Here is a 16,257-nt window from a genome sequence, read left to right as displayed (position 1 = left end):
CCAGTTCTCCTCTCTCTGTTTTAAATCCCTCTAACCCTAAAGGATCACGTTACTACCTTATCGATTTAATGGATTAAGAATCCCTGGACCAGCCGTTCTCAAGACTTGGGTTTCCCACGTAGCTGAGATATTAACTTGAAGAGTTCCTAGAAGAAATGCATTTTTCATCTCTCCTAGTTACTTACATAGTTTAAAGGATGCTTAACAATCAGAGGACATTTTTTTTAAAAAAATGTATTTTATTGATTTTTTACAGAGAGGAAGGGAGAGGGATAGAGAGTCAGAAACATCGATGAGAGAGAAACATCGATCAGCTGCCTCCTGCACACCTCCCACTGGGGATGTGCCCGCAACCAAGGTACGTGCCCTTGACCGGAATCGAACCTGGGACCCTTCAGTCCGCAGGCCGACGCTCCATCCACTGAGCCAAACTGGTTAGGGCCAGAGGACATTTTGAAATAACAAAACTTAAGACAAATTATTTAAAAAGCATACTTCCCCTTCTTCATACACGTAGATTTGCTTCCATGTTTAATAATATCCAACGAAATGTCTAGCTCATCTAATTATTACACTGGGTCATGTGGGCATATTGTAGATGCAATCGATATCAAGGGGAAATCTCTGGAAATAACACAATTAGGCTAGGGAAGAATGGAACACAAACTTGAAAGTTTTCCATAAAAAAATGTAAAGTTTAAGTAATAAAATATTTGTGTCTAATGAAACAGCTTCTCAAAAGCAAATCAGGAAGGTATGTAATTAAAATAAAACATAAATTCATTTCATTCTAGATAACAATACACAACACATTTATTCTTCTTGGCAAAGGTACAAATGTGAAATTTTGATATACTGATTAATTTCACTGCTATTAAGATTCGCTTTCATGTACTGATGAGACCAGTCAAGATAGATCATCTTACTCATCAGCGTTGACAATACAATGGTAAACAGAGCGTAATTAATGGATTTCTTGTTCAGCCTTCTCTGCCACTGGCATCAAACCAGACTCAGTTGCTAGCATTAAGCACCATCTTAAACCTCGTGTTCTGTTCCACAGCATGTCGTAGGGGCTAAATTAGACCTTAGGATAAATTACAGGTAGAGACGTGCCTGAGACCCTACCATCTTAACTAAAAAGAAGACTACGTTCATTGCGAGTGAGTTCTCAGTCTTCTTTTCAGATGTTCTATAACACATATATGAACGTCTTTGAATGGCATTTTTTTTACCCCTGCTGCTATTCATCTTAATTTTTTACACATCCAACAGTTCAGTGACACCAAGGGTCATTTTAGGGGTGATGACATCATTCCCCCAAAGTAGCTCAAGGCACACCAGCTGCCTAAGGTTGCCCTGTGTCCTCGTTTAAAATACGGCCTTTCCGTCATCGGAAGGAGAGGCTGGGGCTGCGCAGTCACAGAAATGACAAATCCACGCGTTTCTGACGTGAGCCTGCCGCCAGGACCGTCAGAGCCGATGAGCATCATCGCTTCTGACTGACTGAGCTGGACACGGGAGGGATGTGACTGTACGTAATTCAGATGCAGACATGGATGTGACAGAATGCACGTCTTTCTTTGTACCGCTGAGGGAAAACTATTTCCCACGCTCAGCAAGCGTAGGGTGCAGTGGTGGATGTTCGCTTCTATCAGGGAGTACATATTCAAAACAGATTTTAAAATTCTCTCAGTAGTTATTTTTTTTTAATATATTTTATTGATATTTTACAGAGAGGAAGGGGGAGGGATAGAGAGGTAGAAACATCGATGAGAGAGAAACATCGATCAGCTGCCTCCTGCACACCTCCCACTGGGGATGTGCCCGCAACCAAGGTACGTGCCCTTGACCGGAATCGAACCCGGGACCCTTCAGTCCGCAGGCCGGCGCTCTAGCCACTGAGCCAAACCGGTTTTGGCTCTCTCAGTCGTGTTTGATGGAACTTAAAACAAGACGTAGAGGTTTATTAAATGAACATTCTTGCTCCGTCCACAATGCTGGCGATAGACTACTCAAGATGACCGTATAACACAGCTTAGTCACAACCACCCAGACTAGGAGATTAGAAGCAAAAAACTGAAAAATTACCCTGCCCTTCCAAGTATTCGATATTAAGATATCCTCATTGTCTATTAATTTTTCATTTTCTGAATTTTCAAATAAAATAAATTGTCTTTAAGTTTTTAAAATATATTTTCATCAATTTTAAAGAGGGAGAGGGAAAGGGATCCAAACTCTGCTGGGTAGGTATGGGGAGGGGGAGACAGGAGGTGGGGGGAGGGAGGGGGAGAGGGGAAGGGAGAGGGGGAGGGACACTGATCAGTTGCCTCCCATATGCAATGCATCCCGACTGGAATCGAACCCGCAGCCTCTGACCAGACCGAACCAGTGACCTTTCAGTTCACACGAGGATGCTCAACCAACTGAGCCACACCAGCCAGGGCATCTTTAATTTTTTAATTTAAATTCATCTCTAGGAATAATATTAATTGTAAAATACTAACAATGTTGCTTAAAGCAAATTAATGAAATAACAGATTACTAATTGTGAAAGTGGTAATGAATAATGTAATGTAAATTAATTTATTCCACTCATCCCTATAGTATAAGAGCTAAAATCGTTTGAAACAAGATTTGTGAAAATTTGTTCACGCTAAATGTCACACCTTGATTTAGTTATTTATCCACCTCTCCATCCGCCTCTCTTCTAAGTTTCCTTATAAACAACAATGTTACACTGTTTCCTTATAAACAACAATGTTACACTGTTTCATTATAAACAACAATGTTATAATGTTTCCTTATAAACAATGTTACACTGAATTCGTGCACAGGTGGGGTCCCTCGGCATGGCTGGCGATAGGGGCCGATTCGTACAGATCCAGATGGTTACCTATTTTTTATAAACTTGAATTGAAAAATTATATAAAAATTTAAGGTTTATGTTGACTATAATTTTCCAGTGAATTTTAACACATAGAATTCTTTGTTGGGGCCGGCCGGCTGGGAGAGGGACTGTGGGAGGTTCGCCAGCCACAGGAGACTGGCTATGGGAGCTCACTTACCACCCTGGGGCGGCTCTTGCATTAGAGTCTGCCCCCTGGCGATCAGTGCGTGTCATCACAACCGGCCGACTGGCCATTCGGTCCCTTAGGCTGTTATAATATAAATTAACCTTGATGCAATAAAACTATTAAGCCGTTCCCCCAGATCATTTTCATAGTACAGATCCAGATGGTTACCTGTTTTTTATAAACTTGAATGTAAAAATTATATAAAAATTTAAGGTTTATGTTGACTACAATTTTCCAGTGAATTTTAACACACAGAATTCTTCGTGGAAAATAGAAAGAGAAGCAATAATAAAGTGTTTAATTATAAATGATCTGGTAACTAACTTTTTTTTAAATTTAAATTTTAAAATTATCTTCTTCACAGTGTATCCTTTGGAACTGATGCTTAGTAGTAGAGGACAGACACATGTCTACTATTAAGTCTGGACTTCCACCCACACCAGCTTGACCCTTCATATTTTCATTCAGGTGACCTTGTTTTAAAAATTCTGACGTCGGAAAGAGGGAATTGTTCTGAAAGCACCGGGAGTGTCTTTTTGGTATACCGGAAGTGTCCTGGCTTGTTTTCTGTTTGTTTGTTTGTTTGTTAATCCTCACCTGAGGCTATTTTTCCGTTGATTTTTAGAAAGAGCGGAAGAGAGAGGGAAAGACAGAGAGAAACATCCATGTAAGAGAAACACATCGATTGCTGGCCTCCTGCACGCGCCCCAACCAGGGCTGGGGCTGGGGAGGAGCCTGCCACCGAGGTACGTGCCCTTGACCCTTTGGTCTGTAAGCTGATGCTGTAACCACTGAGCCACACCGGGTAGGGCTGACCTGTTTGTGTTCACGGTCGTCGGTAGTAGGTGAGCATTCCAGGCACAGACGGAGCCGTCTTACACATATCACTCAGCGACACCCCAAAGGCACAGAGGTGGTTTGCACGCCATCCCACCCCCCCACTCACCAAGTGGCAGACTTTTCACACTCATAACTTAATTACGCGGCCTTACTTATCACTAAGCCACCTGCTCTGCTCCCCAGCGATAGAGGACAGCACGGCAGAAATCTATTCCAAGCAACAAGGGAAAGAAAAGTGGGGTCCAACGGTGGCCCCCCGAAAGGAGGGGATCTGTAGTGACCTCGTCGCTAGAACATGACAGAGGAGCTCCGTTTCCTTAGTGACAGCCTGCAACCGACGTGACGAGTAACTCAGAACTTTCCAACACGGACAGTGTGTCTTCTTCAGACGGTACGGAATCTACGTGGGCACACGAACGCCGTCTGTGACGTTCACTGCAGGTCCTCTGAGAAAATATCATCAGTCGCACTGCGCCCCTCCCACATAGACACACTGCACCCCTCCCAGGCAGACACACTGCGTCCCTCCCAGGCGGACACACTGCACCCCTCCCAGGCAGACACACTGCGTCCCTCCCAGGCAGACACACTGCACCCCTCCCAGGCAGACACACTGCACCCCTCCCAGGCAGACACACTGCGTCCCTCCCAGGCAGACACACTGCGTCCCTCCCAGGCAGACACACTGCGTCCCTCCCAGGCAGACACACTGCGTCCCTCCCAGGCAGACGCACTGCGTCCCTCCCAGGCAGACACACTGCACCCCTCCCAGGCAGACACACTGCGTCCCTCCCAGGCAGACACACTGCGTCCCTCCCAGGCAGACACACTGCGTCCCTCCCAGGCAGACACACTGCACCCCTCCCAGGCAGACACACTGCGTCCCTCCCAGGCAGACACACTGCGTCCCTCCCAGGCAGACACACTGCGTCCCTCCCAGGCAGACACACTGCGTCCCTCCCAGGCAGACACACTGCGTCCCTCCCAGGCAGACACACTGCGTCCCTCCCAGGCAGACACACTGCGTCCCTCCCAGGCAGACACACTGCGTCCCTCCCAGGCAGACACACTGCGTCCCTCCCAGGCAGACACACTGCGTCCCTCCCAGGCAGACACACTGCGTCCCTCCCAGGCAGACACACTGCGTCCCTCCCAGGCAGACACACTGCGTCCCTCCCAGGCAGACACACTGCGTCCCTCCCAGGCAGACACACTGCGTCCCTCCCAGGCAGATGCACTGCATCCCTCCCAGGCAGACGCACTGCACCCCTCCCAGGCAGACACACTGCGCCCCTCCACGCAGACACACTGCGTCCCTCCCAGGCAGACGCACTGCACCCCTCCCAGGCAGACACACTGCGTCCCTCCCAGGCAGACACACTGCGTCCCTCCACGCAGACACACTGCGCCCCTCCACGCAGACACACTGCGTCCCTCCCAGGCAGACACACTGCGTCCCTCCCAGGCAGACACACTGCGTCCCTCCCAGGCAGACACACTGCGTCCCTCCCAGGCAGACACACTGCGTCCCTCCCAGGCAGACGCACTCACCCCTCCCAGGCAGACACACTGCGTCCCTCCCACGCAGACACACTGCGCCCCTCCACGCAGACACACTGCGTCCCTCCACGCAGACACACTGCGTCCCTCCCACGCAGACACACTGCGCCCCTCCACGCAGACACACTGCGCCCCTCCCACGCAGACACACTGCGCCCCTCCATGCAGACACACTGCGCCCCTCCCACGCAGACGCACTCACCCCTCCCAGGCAGACGCACTCACCCCTCCCAGGCGGACACACTGCACCCCTCCCAGGCGGACGCGCTGCACCCCTCCCAGGCGGACACGCTGCATCCCTCCCAGGCGGACACACTGCACCCCTCCCAGGCGGACACACTGCACCCCTCCCAGGCAGACGCACTGCACCCCTCCCACGCAGACGCACTGCACCCCTCCCACGCAGACGCACTGCACCCCTCCCAGGCAGACGCACTGCACCCCTCCCACGCAGACGCACTGCACCCCTCCCACGCAGACGCACTGCACCCCTCCCACGCAGACGCACTGCACCCCTCCCAGGCAGACACACTGCACCCCTCCCAGGCAGACACACTGCACCCCTCCCAGGCAGACACACTGCACCCCTCCCAGGCGGACACACTGCACCCCTCCCAGGCAGACACACTGCACCCCTCCCAGGCAGACACACTGCGCCCCTCCCAGGCGGACACACTGCACCCCTCCCAGGCAGACACACTGCACCCCTCCCAGGCAGACACACTGCGCCCCTCCCAGGCAGACACACTGCATCCCTCCCAGGCGGACACACTGCGTCCCTCCCAGGCAGACACACTGCATCCCTCCCAGGCGGACACACTGCATCCCTCATAGACAGACACACTGCATCCCTCCCAGGCAGACACACTGCGTCCCTCCCAGGCAGGCACACTGCATCCCTCCCAGGCAGACACACTGCATCCCTCCCAGGCGGACACACTGCGTCCCTCCCAGGCAGACACACTGCATCCCTCCCAGGCGGACACACTGCATCCCTCATAGACAGACACACTGCATCCCTCCCAGGCAGACACACTGCATCCCTCCCAGGCAGACACACTGCATCCCTCCCAGGCAGACACACTGCATCCCTCCCAGGCAGACACACTGCGCCCCTCCCAGGCGGACACACTGCATCCCTCCCAGGCGGACACACTGCATCCCTCCCAGGCAGACACACTGTGCCCCTCCCAGGCAGACACACTGCGTCCCTCTCAGGCGGACACACTGCACCCCTCCCAGGCGGACACACTGCACCCCTCCCAGGCAGACACACTGCACCCCTCCCAGGCAGACACACTGCACCCCTCCACGCAGACACACTGCGTCCCTCCCAGGCAGACACACTGCATCCCTCCCAGGCAGACGCACTGCGCCCCTCCCAGGCGGACACACTGCATCCCTCCCGCACAGATGCACTGCACCTCTCCCAGGCGGACGCACTGCACCCCTCCACACCGACACACTGCACCCCTCCCAGGCGGACACACTGCACCCCTCCCTCGCAGACATGCGTGAACATTTTCGTGGAAATACTGGACTTAGGTAGTTAAGATTGCACGTGCACCGAAGTGAGATGAGGAACTTCCACAGGACAGAGGCGCTGTGTTTACAGCTGCATTGTAAATGTATAGTGCATACTTGTAGGCCTATTTTTATTGTGGTTAGATATGCACAATATAAAAAGCACCCACTTAATCGTTCTGAAGTGCATTCACATTGTTGTGTCCTCATTGCTGCATTATTTTTAATCAACAACTGAGTAAAATGGGGGCCAAACTCTCCTGACAGTGTAAAAGGGGTCCATGGGCCAGCATCATTTTAACTGCTCTGACCAATCAACTGTGAGGACGCCCTGGCATGGAACAGCCGGACATATCGAATCATCACCACTTGGCTGACCGTCCAAATAAATACTGACTTCTCGATGCCGTTCTAGAAGCACCTCTAGGTAATGCTTTTTATTTAAAATCACACATTTACTTAAATTGTGGTGCCTAGCGGAATGTTATAATTTGATTTAATAAAATTATTTTAATGTAACTTACCCACAAGATGTCATTCATCATCTTACCATTGACATTTGCCATGTACTACAAAAACTTAATGTGGTTTTGATAACTATTAATTATTCCACTAACTCTTTACTGAGAACAATATGGTGTTTCTGTAAAGGGTCTTAAACAAGGGTGGGCAAACTTTTTGACTCGAGGGCCACCATGGGTTCTTAAACTGGACCGGAGGGCCGGAACAAAAGCATGGATGGAGTGTTTGTGTGAACTAATATAAATTCAAAGTAAAGGAGCGGAGGGGAGAGCAAGAGAACCCTCCGCTCTTTCGGCTCCGCGGGCCGGACAGAACAGCCGAACGGGCCGGATCCGGCCCGTGGGCCGTAGTTTGCCCATGGCTGGTCTTAAAGGTCACTCTCAGGGATGTACCATTAAGTAATATGCAAATCTAAAATTTTATTAACATCATTCTACTTGCAAAAAGCCTTGTGAGTTTTTGAGTAGCAGCATGCATCGTATTAGCAATTCCTGTAAGTCCTGATCCCTAAAAATGGCATCTTTCTTGATGCATCCATAATGCCGCAGTAATCAGTAACACAAACAGAACAGTTTGCATTATTTTATTCCATCTGCACGTTTCCCCTGAGAAATCTCATCCCAACGTCTATGGAAAAATGTTCACCAAGTTTTCATAAAACTGGGAAATTGAGCCTCAGATAGCAGACAACTGTCTTTTCTGTACGGTCACTTGTGGCCATCATGAAAATAGGGTTGCATTTCAAACATGTACCATTATTTTGTGTTTAGCTATTCTCGTTTCAACAAACACTGTCATCACAGTCAACCTTTTTTTTCTTAATAATACAGTCCACAAAAATGTCCATCAGAGTCAACCACAAAGGGTGACCTTAAAAATTGGGTGTCACGATCCATAAAACTAGTGGCGTCAGGGGTGGGCAAACTTTTTGACTCGAGGGCCACCATGGGTTCTTAAACTGGACCGGAGGGCCGGAACAAAAGCATGGATGGAGTGTTTGTGTGAACTAATATAAATTCAAAGTAAAGGAGCGGAGGGGAGAGCAAGAGAACCGATAGAACAGCCGGATCCGGCCCGCGGGCCGTCGTTTGCCCACGGCTGGCAGAACAACCTCGAAACAGCACTGTCGGTAGTGAAAACTGACAGCTGTCCAGGCAAGCGTGACTGATCAGGAGCAGCTGGACACCAGCTCGGTCAGCTCCGCCTTCCCACAGGGATCGCCCGTGACCGAGGCCGAGGAGGGCTCAGAGCAGTGACTGGGTGAAGCGTGCAGATCAAGGACACAGCAGACACATCCGTACATTTCCACACTGACTTACTCTTGGCCAGTGACGTTTTAGGTCAGCCGTGGGCAAACGACGGCCCGCGGGCCGGATCCGGCTGTTCTATCCGGTTCTCTTGCTCTCCCCTCCGCTCCTTTACTTTGAATTTATATTAGTTCACACAAACACTCCATCCATGCTTTTGTTCCGGCCCTCTGGTCCAGTTTAAGAACCCATGGTGGCCCTCGAGTCAACAAGTTTGCCCACCCCTGATTTAGGTGATTCTTAGCTAAAAAGCATGCCACTGCGGTAACTCCTTTATTAACCCGCGGGAACTGACGGCACCTGTCTCTGCGGCACCTCGGGAAAAAGCCGGGCCGCCCTCTGGTGTAAATACTCAGGTTGTGGCACCAGACGCAGACACCCAGGAGCTGCCAGGGAATCCCGCTCCGGGATTATTCGGGAAGAGAGGGATGGGAATTCCAAGCTTCCCCAAAGAGCTGGCTTTCTAGGCTACAGGGTATAGTCCCGTGACTCTCTGAGTCAGAAAAATGACTGATACCTGGATTTCCCATCACATTTTTATTTCTTTTTTTTTTAAATATATTTTATTGATTTTTTACAGAGAGGAAGGGAGAGGGATAGAGAGTTAGAAACATCGATGAGAGAGAAACATCGATCAGCTGCCTCCTGCACGCCCCCTACTGGGGATGTGCCTGCAACCCAGGTACATGCCCTTGACCGGAATCGAACCCGGGACCTTTCAGTCCACAGGCCGACGCTCTATCCACTGAGCCACACCGGTCAGGGCTCTTTTTTTGTTTTTAATTTTTATGGATTTCAGAGAGGAAGGGTGAGGGAGAGAGAGCTAGAAACATCCATGAGGAGGGAGAATCAGTGATCGGCTGCCTCCTGCACGCCCCCTTTTGCGGATCGAGCCCGCCACCTGGAATGGAACCAGGATCCAGTGGATGGGCCGATGCTCAACCCCTGGGCAGAGCCGCCTGAGCGGGGTACTCCTTCTACGAAGGGCATCCACGGGGCCGAGGGGCGGGCTGGGCCCTCTGAGCCGCGGGAATCCTTTGCGCTCTAAGGGGCTCATGTGGGGTCCCCTGTCCCTCTGCGGTCACACGCCATCGGGGCCAGAGGAGAGCCCTCCGCTCAGGAGCCAGGGATCCCAAGAACACGGAGGGCGCCCTCCGGACCCCCCCCCTCTGCCATCCCACCACGCCCGCCTGCCTTCACCTGCGCTGCGCTGGCGGGAGCAACTTCACCCTGCACCCTGCAACCCCAGGGATGCCCGCTGCTCCCAGAACCCCGGGCCCCCAAGTCCCCTCCATTCCCTGGACCGTCCGGGACTTCAGCCTGCTCTGACGGCCACGTCCCCTTCGGTCACACGATTCTCGGTGTTGCCTCATTCCTACCATGCGGGTCTGTGTCTCCTGGACGTCACAATCGTCCGTTCCCAGCGCCGTCTCTGTGATTTAGGTTTTCCGCTGGAGTCTGGCGGCCCCGTTTGGATGAACTGAAATCGGCCTCTGGAAACCAGCGCTGCACCGAGTCCCTCTCCAGAGTGGGTTCTGCGGCCAAAGGCCTCCCCTCCACGGCCAGCTCATGGCCCAGACCGCTGCCCCCCACCTCCTCCCTGCCCCCCTTCTGCCCTCACCCCACCTCTCCCAGCTTCGGGTCTCAGTTCCTTCACCGGCTCCTCTCGGACGCCGCGGCCGCCTCCTGCTTGCCCCCAGCCGTTCTCAGGCCGCATCCTGGGAAAAGCCGCCCCAGCACAGCACCCCGGAGCTGCCCACATCCGAGAAAAAGACGACGTTCGCTCGTCCAACAGGGACAGCTCCCGTCCACCGGCCTCGGGCGGGGGCATTTGCCAGCCGATGGGACCGAAAGGGTTAAAATAGAGCAAGACCTCTCTGCCATCGTGGTTGACAAAACAAAGGCCCTCGCCCTGACCGGTTTGGCTCAGTGGATAGAGCGTCGGCCTGCAGACTGGAGGGTCCCAGGTTCGATTCTGGTCAAGGGCATGTACCTTGGTTGCGGGCACATCCCCAGTGGGGGGTGTGCAGGAGGCAGCTGATCGATGTTTCTCTCTCATCGATGTTTCTAACTCTCTGTCCCTCTCCCTTCCTCTCTGTAAAAATTCAAACACACAAAAGCCTTGTGCCTGTTCCCCCACAGCCCGTCTGCTGCTGCCGACGTGAGCAAACGCTGCTGCCTCCCGGGACGGCCTTACTCCATTCCTCTGGCTCCCGGACCACAGGTACGGAGACGACCGATTACAGAATGTGCACAGTGAGAACGTACGTAACTTTCCGCTGACGGTGAGGACGCTGCGCAGAGCACCACCAGATAACGGGCTTTGTTTACTCTGACCGTGGGATAAAGTTTTCGTTATTTATTACCCATCGGACCTCCTGCTGAGTGAGGAAGCTGACTGTAATGCTACATCATAAAAGCCTCATATGCAAATCGACCGACTGGAAAAACGACCAGTCGCTAGGACGCGCGCTGACCACCAGGAGGCAGACGCTCAACACGGGAGCGGCCCCCAGCCCGCAGGCCCCAGGCCGCTAAGGCGGGTGCTAGCAGGGGCCCCCCGATCGCCCCAAACATCGGCTCTGATTGCCGGCCAGGCCCAGGGACCCTACCCGTGCACGAAGTTCGTGCATCGGGCCTCTAGTCTGTGTATAAAAGTAATGAAACCTTGCTGGTTGAATAGAATAGCAGATGTGGTAAGAATTTTCTCAGTGGCAAAGGGTCATTTAGAAGGAGGTAAAAGAGATCGAATGGTTTCGGGTTAACATGTTTACAAAGGAAAATTAATAAAATGATTATTTCTTACTTTTTTGTAGTTAGCAATTTATAAAAGCGATACCTCAAGACACGGACTTTCTGCATGAATTTTGACTGCAGTACAGCACAGATCCAAACTGCTATTTTCTTCTTTCTACGGCAGGAGCACTCAAGCTCCAAGCATACGGTAACGGACTTCTACAGTAATATCTCAGTTAAACAGGGTCCTCGGGAGAAATTATTTCGACACTGTATTATCATCACAATCTTTTAAAGAATTATTTCCCCTATGCATAATATTCTAAGACAACGGTGTTCATATATGCGACATGTACTAAACATATCTACTACAATTATAAATTAAGGAATAAAATAACATTCTAAATTTAGTTTTTAAAAGACCAACACAATAAGAAATTACCCAAAACACCTTTGGCATGAGCGACAGCTTGCCATTTTAAAATGCGAAAAATGCATCACCCTCCATCTACCTTCTTCTGTATTACTGTAGCATTTCTATACGTATTTTTTTAATATATTTTACTGATTTTTTTTACAGAGAGGAAGGGAGAGGGATAGAGAGCTAGAAACATCGATGAGAGAGAATCATCGATCAGCTGCCTCCTGCACACCCCCCACTGGGGATGTGCCTGCAACCAAGGTACATGCCCTTGACCGGAATCGAACCCGGGACCCTTCAGTCCGCAGGCTGACGCTCTATCCACTGAGCCACACCCATCAGGGCTGGAACACTAATTAAATAGTAGCTTATTTCTTAGTCTATGGAGTTAAACCTATATCACAGATCGGAGGCTATTTATACTAGAATTCATGACCCGCATAGTGACCTTTCTGTTTGCTTTGAAGACAGTGAAAAAATAGAAATTTGTATGTTTTCCGTTAAAATTGTCAAGAGAAATATATTTAAAAGCTCAGGAACAGGGTCAAGATTGACAACGGACTTAATCTGTACAAACCTTTCAAAATTTGATGTGTGCGTGGCATACTGTGACTTAAGGAACGAACTGTACATTGGGGTAACGTGCTCAATATGAGTGGCCAGGATTCCATTCTGGATTTCGGACCATAAACAATTCACCAATGACACTGAAACCTGAGTTTTATTCTATAAGCAATTTCGTTCTCTAAGTAAACGTCGAATGCATGAAATACCACTGCATTAACAGTTACAGGCTAACTTACCCCAATTCAATGATTTTGTCTGAAGATTGTAAAATCATTTTATTTAATTGTGAATTTATTAAATGATCAAAATATCCATTATTACCCAGTGATTGAAAATAACTGGAAATTCTTTGCAAAAATCAAAATACATTTTCTCTAAATGGTTTTGGGATGTAATTTGTACTTTTCCTGAACACACACACACACACACACACACACAGGACCACTGGAGATATTGTTAAAAATCCTTTTAAGTTAATGCACATTTTGAAATGTAAGAATATGACCTTTTTTTTAAAGGGAAAATTAAAAATATATCACCATCAAATAGACAAAAAAGTAAAAATGATCCCATAAATATTACTCTCTGAAACTGGGATTAAAAACATGATAATCATAAACTCTTACTTGAAAATGTTCAAAATGTAGCACATGCACATTTTTTGAGTTAGTATTTGTGTTTCTTATAAGGTCGCTAATTCTGAGAAGTTTCAGTTTTCTGGTTTTAGCTTATAGTCAGTTTTCCCTTCCAGTAAGCCCTCATGGCATCCTGTGTGCTGTAAATAACGCACTCCAGGCAACTATAAATGTTAACAAAGAAGGTGTGTAAAGTATAAATGTTCTTTAATATAAATGAACTTGTGACTATATTTAGAATCTCTTCTGTTATACTTTAAAACAGGCATAAATCCCAAATTTCAAATATAATTGGGCCATCCATGAAAACCGACATCATTCTGTCCATGCAAATCTCTTACACAGGAAATACAGACTTGAGCAGTTTATGGACACAACCTGGAAGGACTGGCTACAAAGTCCCTTTAAGTGCTTTCACTATAAGGAGAAGAAATATGGGAGGAGCTATTTCTAAACCTTCTTATTTGTTTGTTGCTTGTGACAGGTGTTTATACTTAGATTTATCCATCTCCCAGAGGTTCCCAAGTTACACTGGCGAGTCTAGAATTTAACCTCTTCTGGGCTAATGTGAGTGATACAGAACTAATCGATTTCAAACTCACAACCAACAAATCAGCAAAAGCAAGGCCCGTCCTTGTTAGAAACCCAAGGTTGATTCACGCACCGAGATTACCGTACTATTAACAAATTGAGATGTCCCAGGTAAAATTTTGTCTGCAGATTCTCTTGTGAGGTTTTATCACCAACAAAATGAGATCTTATTCCATAGGTTTGCCTTTTCCCATAAGTGAAACTTGATTTTTAGAAAGAAGCCAGAACATACTTTCTTTAAAATGAAGGGTTCCCCCCCACAAAAAAAAAAAAAAAAAAAAAAATTACCTTCCATGGTTGAGTTCTCTAAATCGAACTAGAGTAACCTCAGCGATGCCCTCAGTCTTTGCTCTCAGGAAAACCACAGAAAGGGTATTTCACTTTCTTTTGTTCAACAACAGCCACCAACTGACCTGATCCAGAACAGTAATCAAAAGCAACAAACTACCCTGCCTCTGTGACTCTTAACTGAGCTGAGAGGAGCGGTCCGAGAGACTCATGGGAAAAAGAAGAAGAAAAAAAAAAATCAGTGTCAGAATTCACTTAACACTTCCAATGAGAACTTTTTTTTTATTTTTCGGAAGACACATCACAGCACACTTAACGGGCAGCATCCTTTTTCTCAGATACACAGAGTAGATGAACAATACTGTATGTGCATCTGGACTAACCGAATTTGTCCATAAACTACTAATCTCCCAACGGACGCTACGTAATCACTTTGTTTAAAAAAACAACAACAACACACACACAAAAGAAAAGAAAAAAACAAAAACGAGGGGGGAGGTGTTGCTTGCGCATGTCATGGTCCCAGACATGGGGATGCGCACACTGGCATGCGCCCACCTTCTGGCTCTGCTCTCCCCAGTACACTGCCTAGTGAGCCTTCCCGCTACTTTTTTATTTTATTTTATTTTATTTCTGGATTGAATGAAGTGCATCCCTCTCAGGAGATCCCAATGCCTGGGAGTCCTTGTGCCTGAGGGAGGTGGTGTTGCTAAGAGGGTTTGGGAAGAAAAAGTAACCGCTCTCAGCACACTGCACCATCCCCATGCTCAGCGCATCTCCAACCGCCAATCAGGAGTGGCCTTCCTGCGAGGATGCGGAAGGATGGGGCTCTGTGGTCCAGCGAGGACCTCCCAGCGCCTGCAGGGTCCGGTCCGTCCGTCCAGCCGGCTTCCTAGGGGCTCGGACCGCAACACCCCGCCGCCCTCACCTGCTCCCCAACCCCTTCCGAGCGCGCGAGACAGCGGCTGGAGGTCCCGCCGCGGGGGGAGGCGAACGGCGCCTCTCCGGAGAGAGAAGTTTGCTCCGGGTCCTGGGGAACCGCCGGCACCCGAACCCCGGAGACACCACTCACCCCCGCGCCCGCTCCATCCGCGCCGCTGGCGCCCCGCCTCCACCGGGGACCCCACGCGCTCAGTCCCCTGAGCTTCCCAAGCGAAACACGCCGCGGGGTTATTTGGGGATTGATTTTTTTTTTGTTTCTTTTTCTTTTTCTTTCTTAAAAGGAGTCCCGCTGACACACAATTTGCTTCCCATCCGATCAGCAGACGCAGGTCATCTCGGCGCTGCGGAGCGGCCAAGGGTCAGCCCAGCCCTGGGTCCCCGCGGCTGCCCGCCGCCCGTGCCTGCCATTTCCACGCTGATTCCCACCCACGCGCGCAGATACATCCCTCCGCGCGTTAGGAACCAGGTGGAATCGCCTTCAGAACCGCCCAGGAACCCCAACCCTGCAAATGCCCCCTTGGACCAGAGGGAGGGAGGGAGAGGAAGAAGGGGGGGGGGGGGAGCCACAGCCTCACCAGAGTCCGGTTCCCGCTCTTGCTCAGAGGGCCCCGGAAGACTCCCTTGATGTTGCGAAAGTGGCCGTTGCTGAGGCGCGTGGAGCTGATGACAATGTAGTAACACTCCATGGGGCAGCCGCCGCCGCCAACGCCGGTCCATGCGCCGCGCGCCGAGCCGGAGCCGGAGCCGGAGCCGGAGCCGGAGCCTGGCTGGGGCCCCGGGAGGAGCCGGGAGGCGCCCGGGAGGCGCCCGGGAGGCCGGGCTGGGGACCCGCCTGGAGGGAGGGCACCCGCCTCCCCGCGCGCCCTTCGCCTCGGGAGACCGGCTCCCTACTCCCCTGGGCCGTGCGCGCCCGGGCGCCTCCGCCTCCGCATGCTCCGCGCGCTCCCACCGTCTCAGCGTCTCCCCTAATTCGCTCAGGGGCGCTGCGCCCCGAGGATCCCGGGCTGGGGGGGGGGGGGGCGGGCGGGAGGCCGAGCGGGAGTCAGCGCGGGCGGAGCGGCCGCGAGGAGGCTGGTGGCGGCGGGAGCAGCCTCCCCGGCTGGGCCCGCGCTCGGAGCCGCCGGGGCGGGCGGGCGGGCGGGCGGGTGGGTTATTATAGTGCGTGGCGCCCGGCCCCACGCGGAGCCAATGGCAGGAGCCGGGCTGGAGCCGGAGCCGGCGGAGGAGGCGTCCGTCACGCCCCCCGC

The 16,257-nt window shown here is 50.9% G+C and overlaps 1 protein-coding gene across 1 annotated transcript in view; it reads right to left on the bottom strand.

Moving 5' to 3' along the window:
• The window catches only part of ZNF804A (zinc finger protein 804A), a 133,855-nt gene extending 117,852 nt beyond the window's left edge, over positions 1-16,003 (bottom strand). Inside the window, exon 1 of the mRNA XM_080668893.1 lies at positions 15,586-16,003. Coding sequence (XP_080525019.1) covers positions 15,586-15,696 — 111 coding nt within the window. The 5' untranslated portion in view covers positions 15,697-16,003. The remainder of the gene's footprint in view (positions 1-15,585) is intronic.
• Positions 16,004-16,257: the final 254 nt, after the last annotated feature.

The sequence above is a fragment of the Plecotus auritus genome (genome assembly GCF_963455305.1).
Source record: "Plecotus auritus genome assembly, chromosome: 5".
In the NCBI taxonomy this organism is placed as follows: Eukaryota; Metazoa; Chordata; class Mammalia; order Chiroptera; family Vespertilionidae; genus Plecotus; species Plecotus auritus.
Note: the sequence above shows the minus strand (reverse complement) of the source record. Positions and strands in the feature narration are given on the sequence as shown.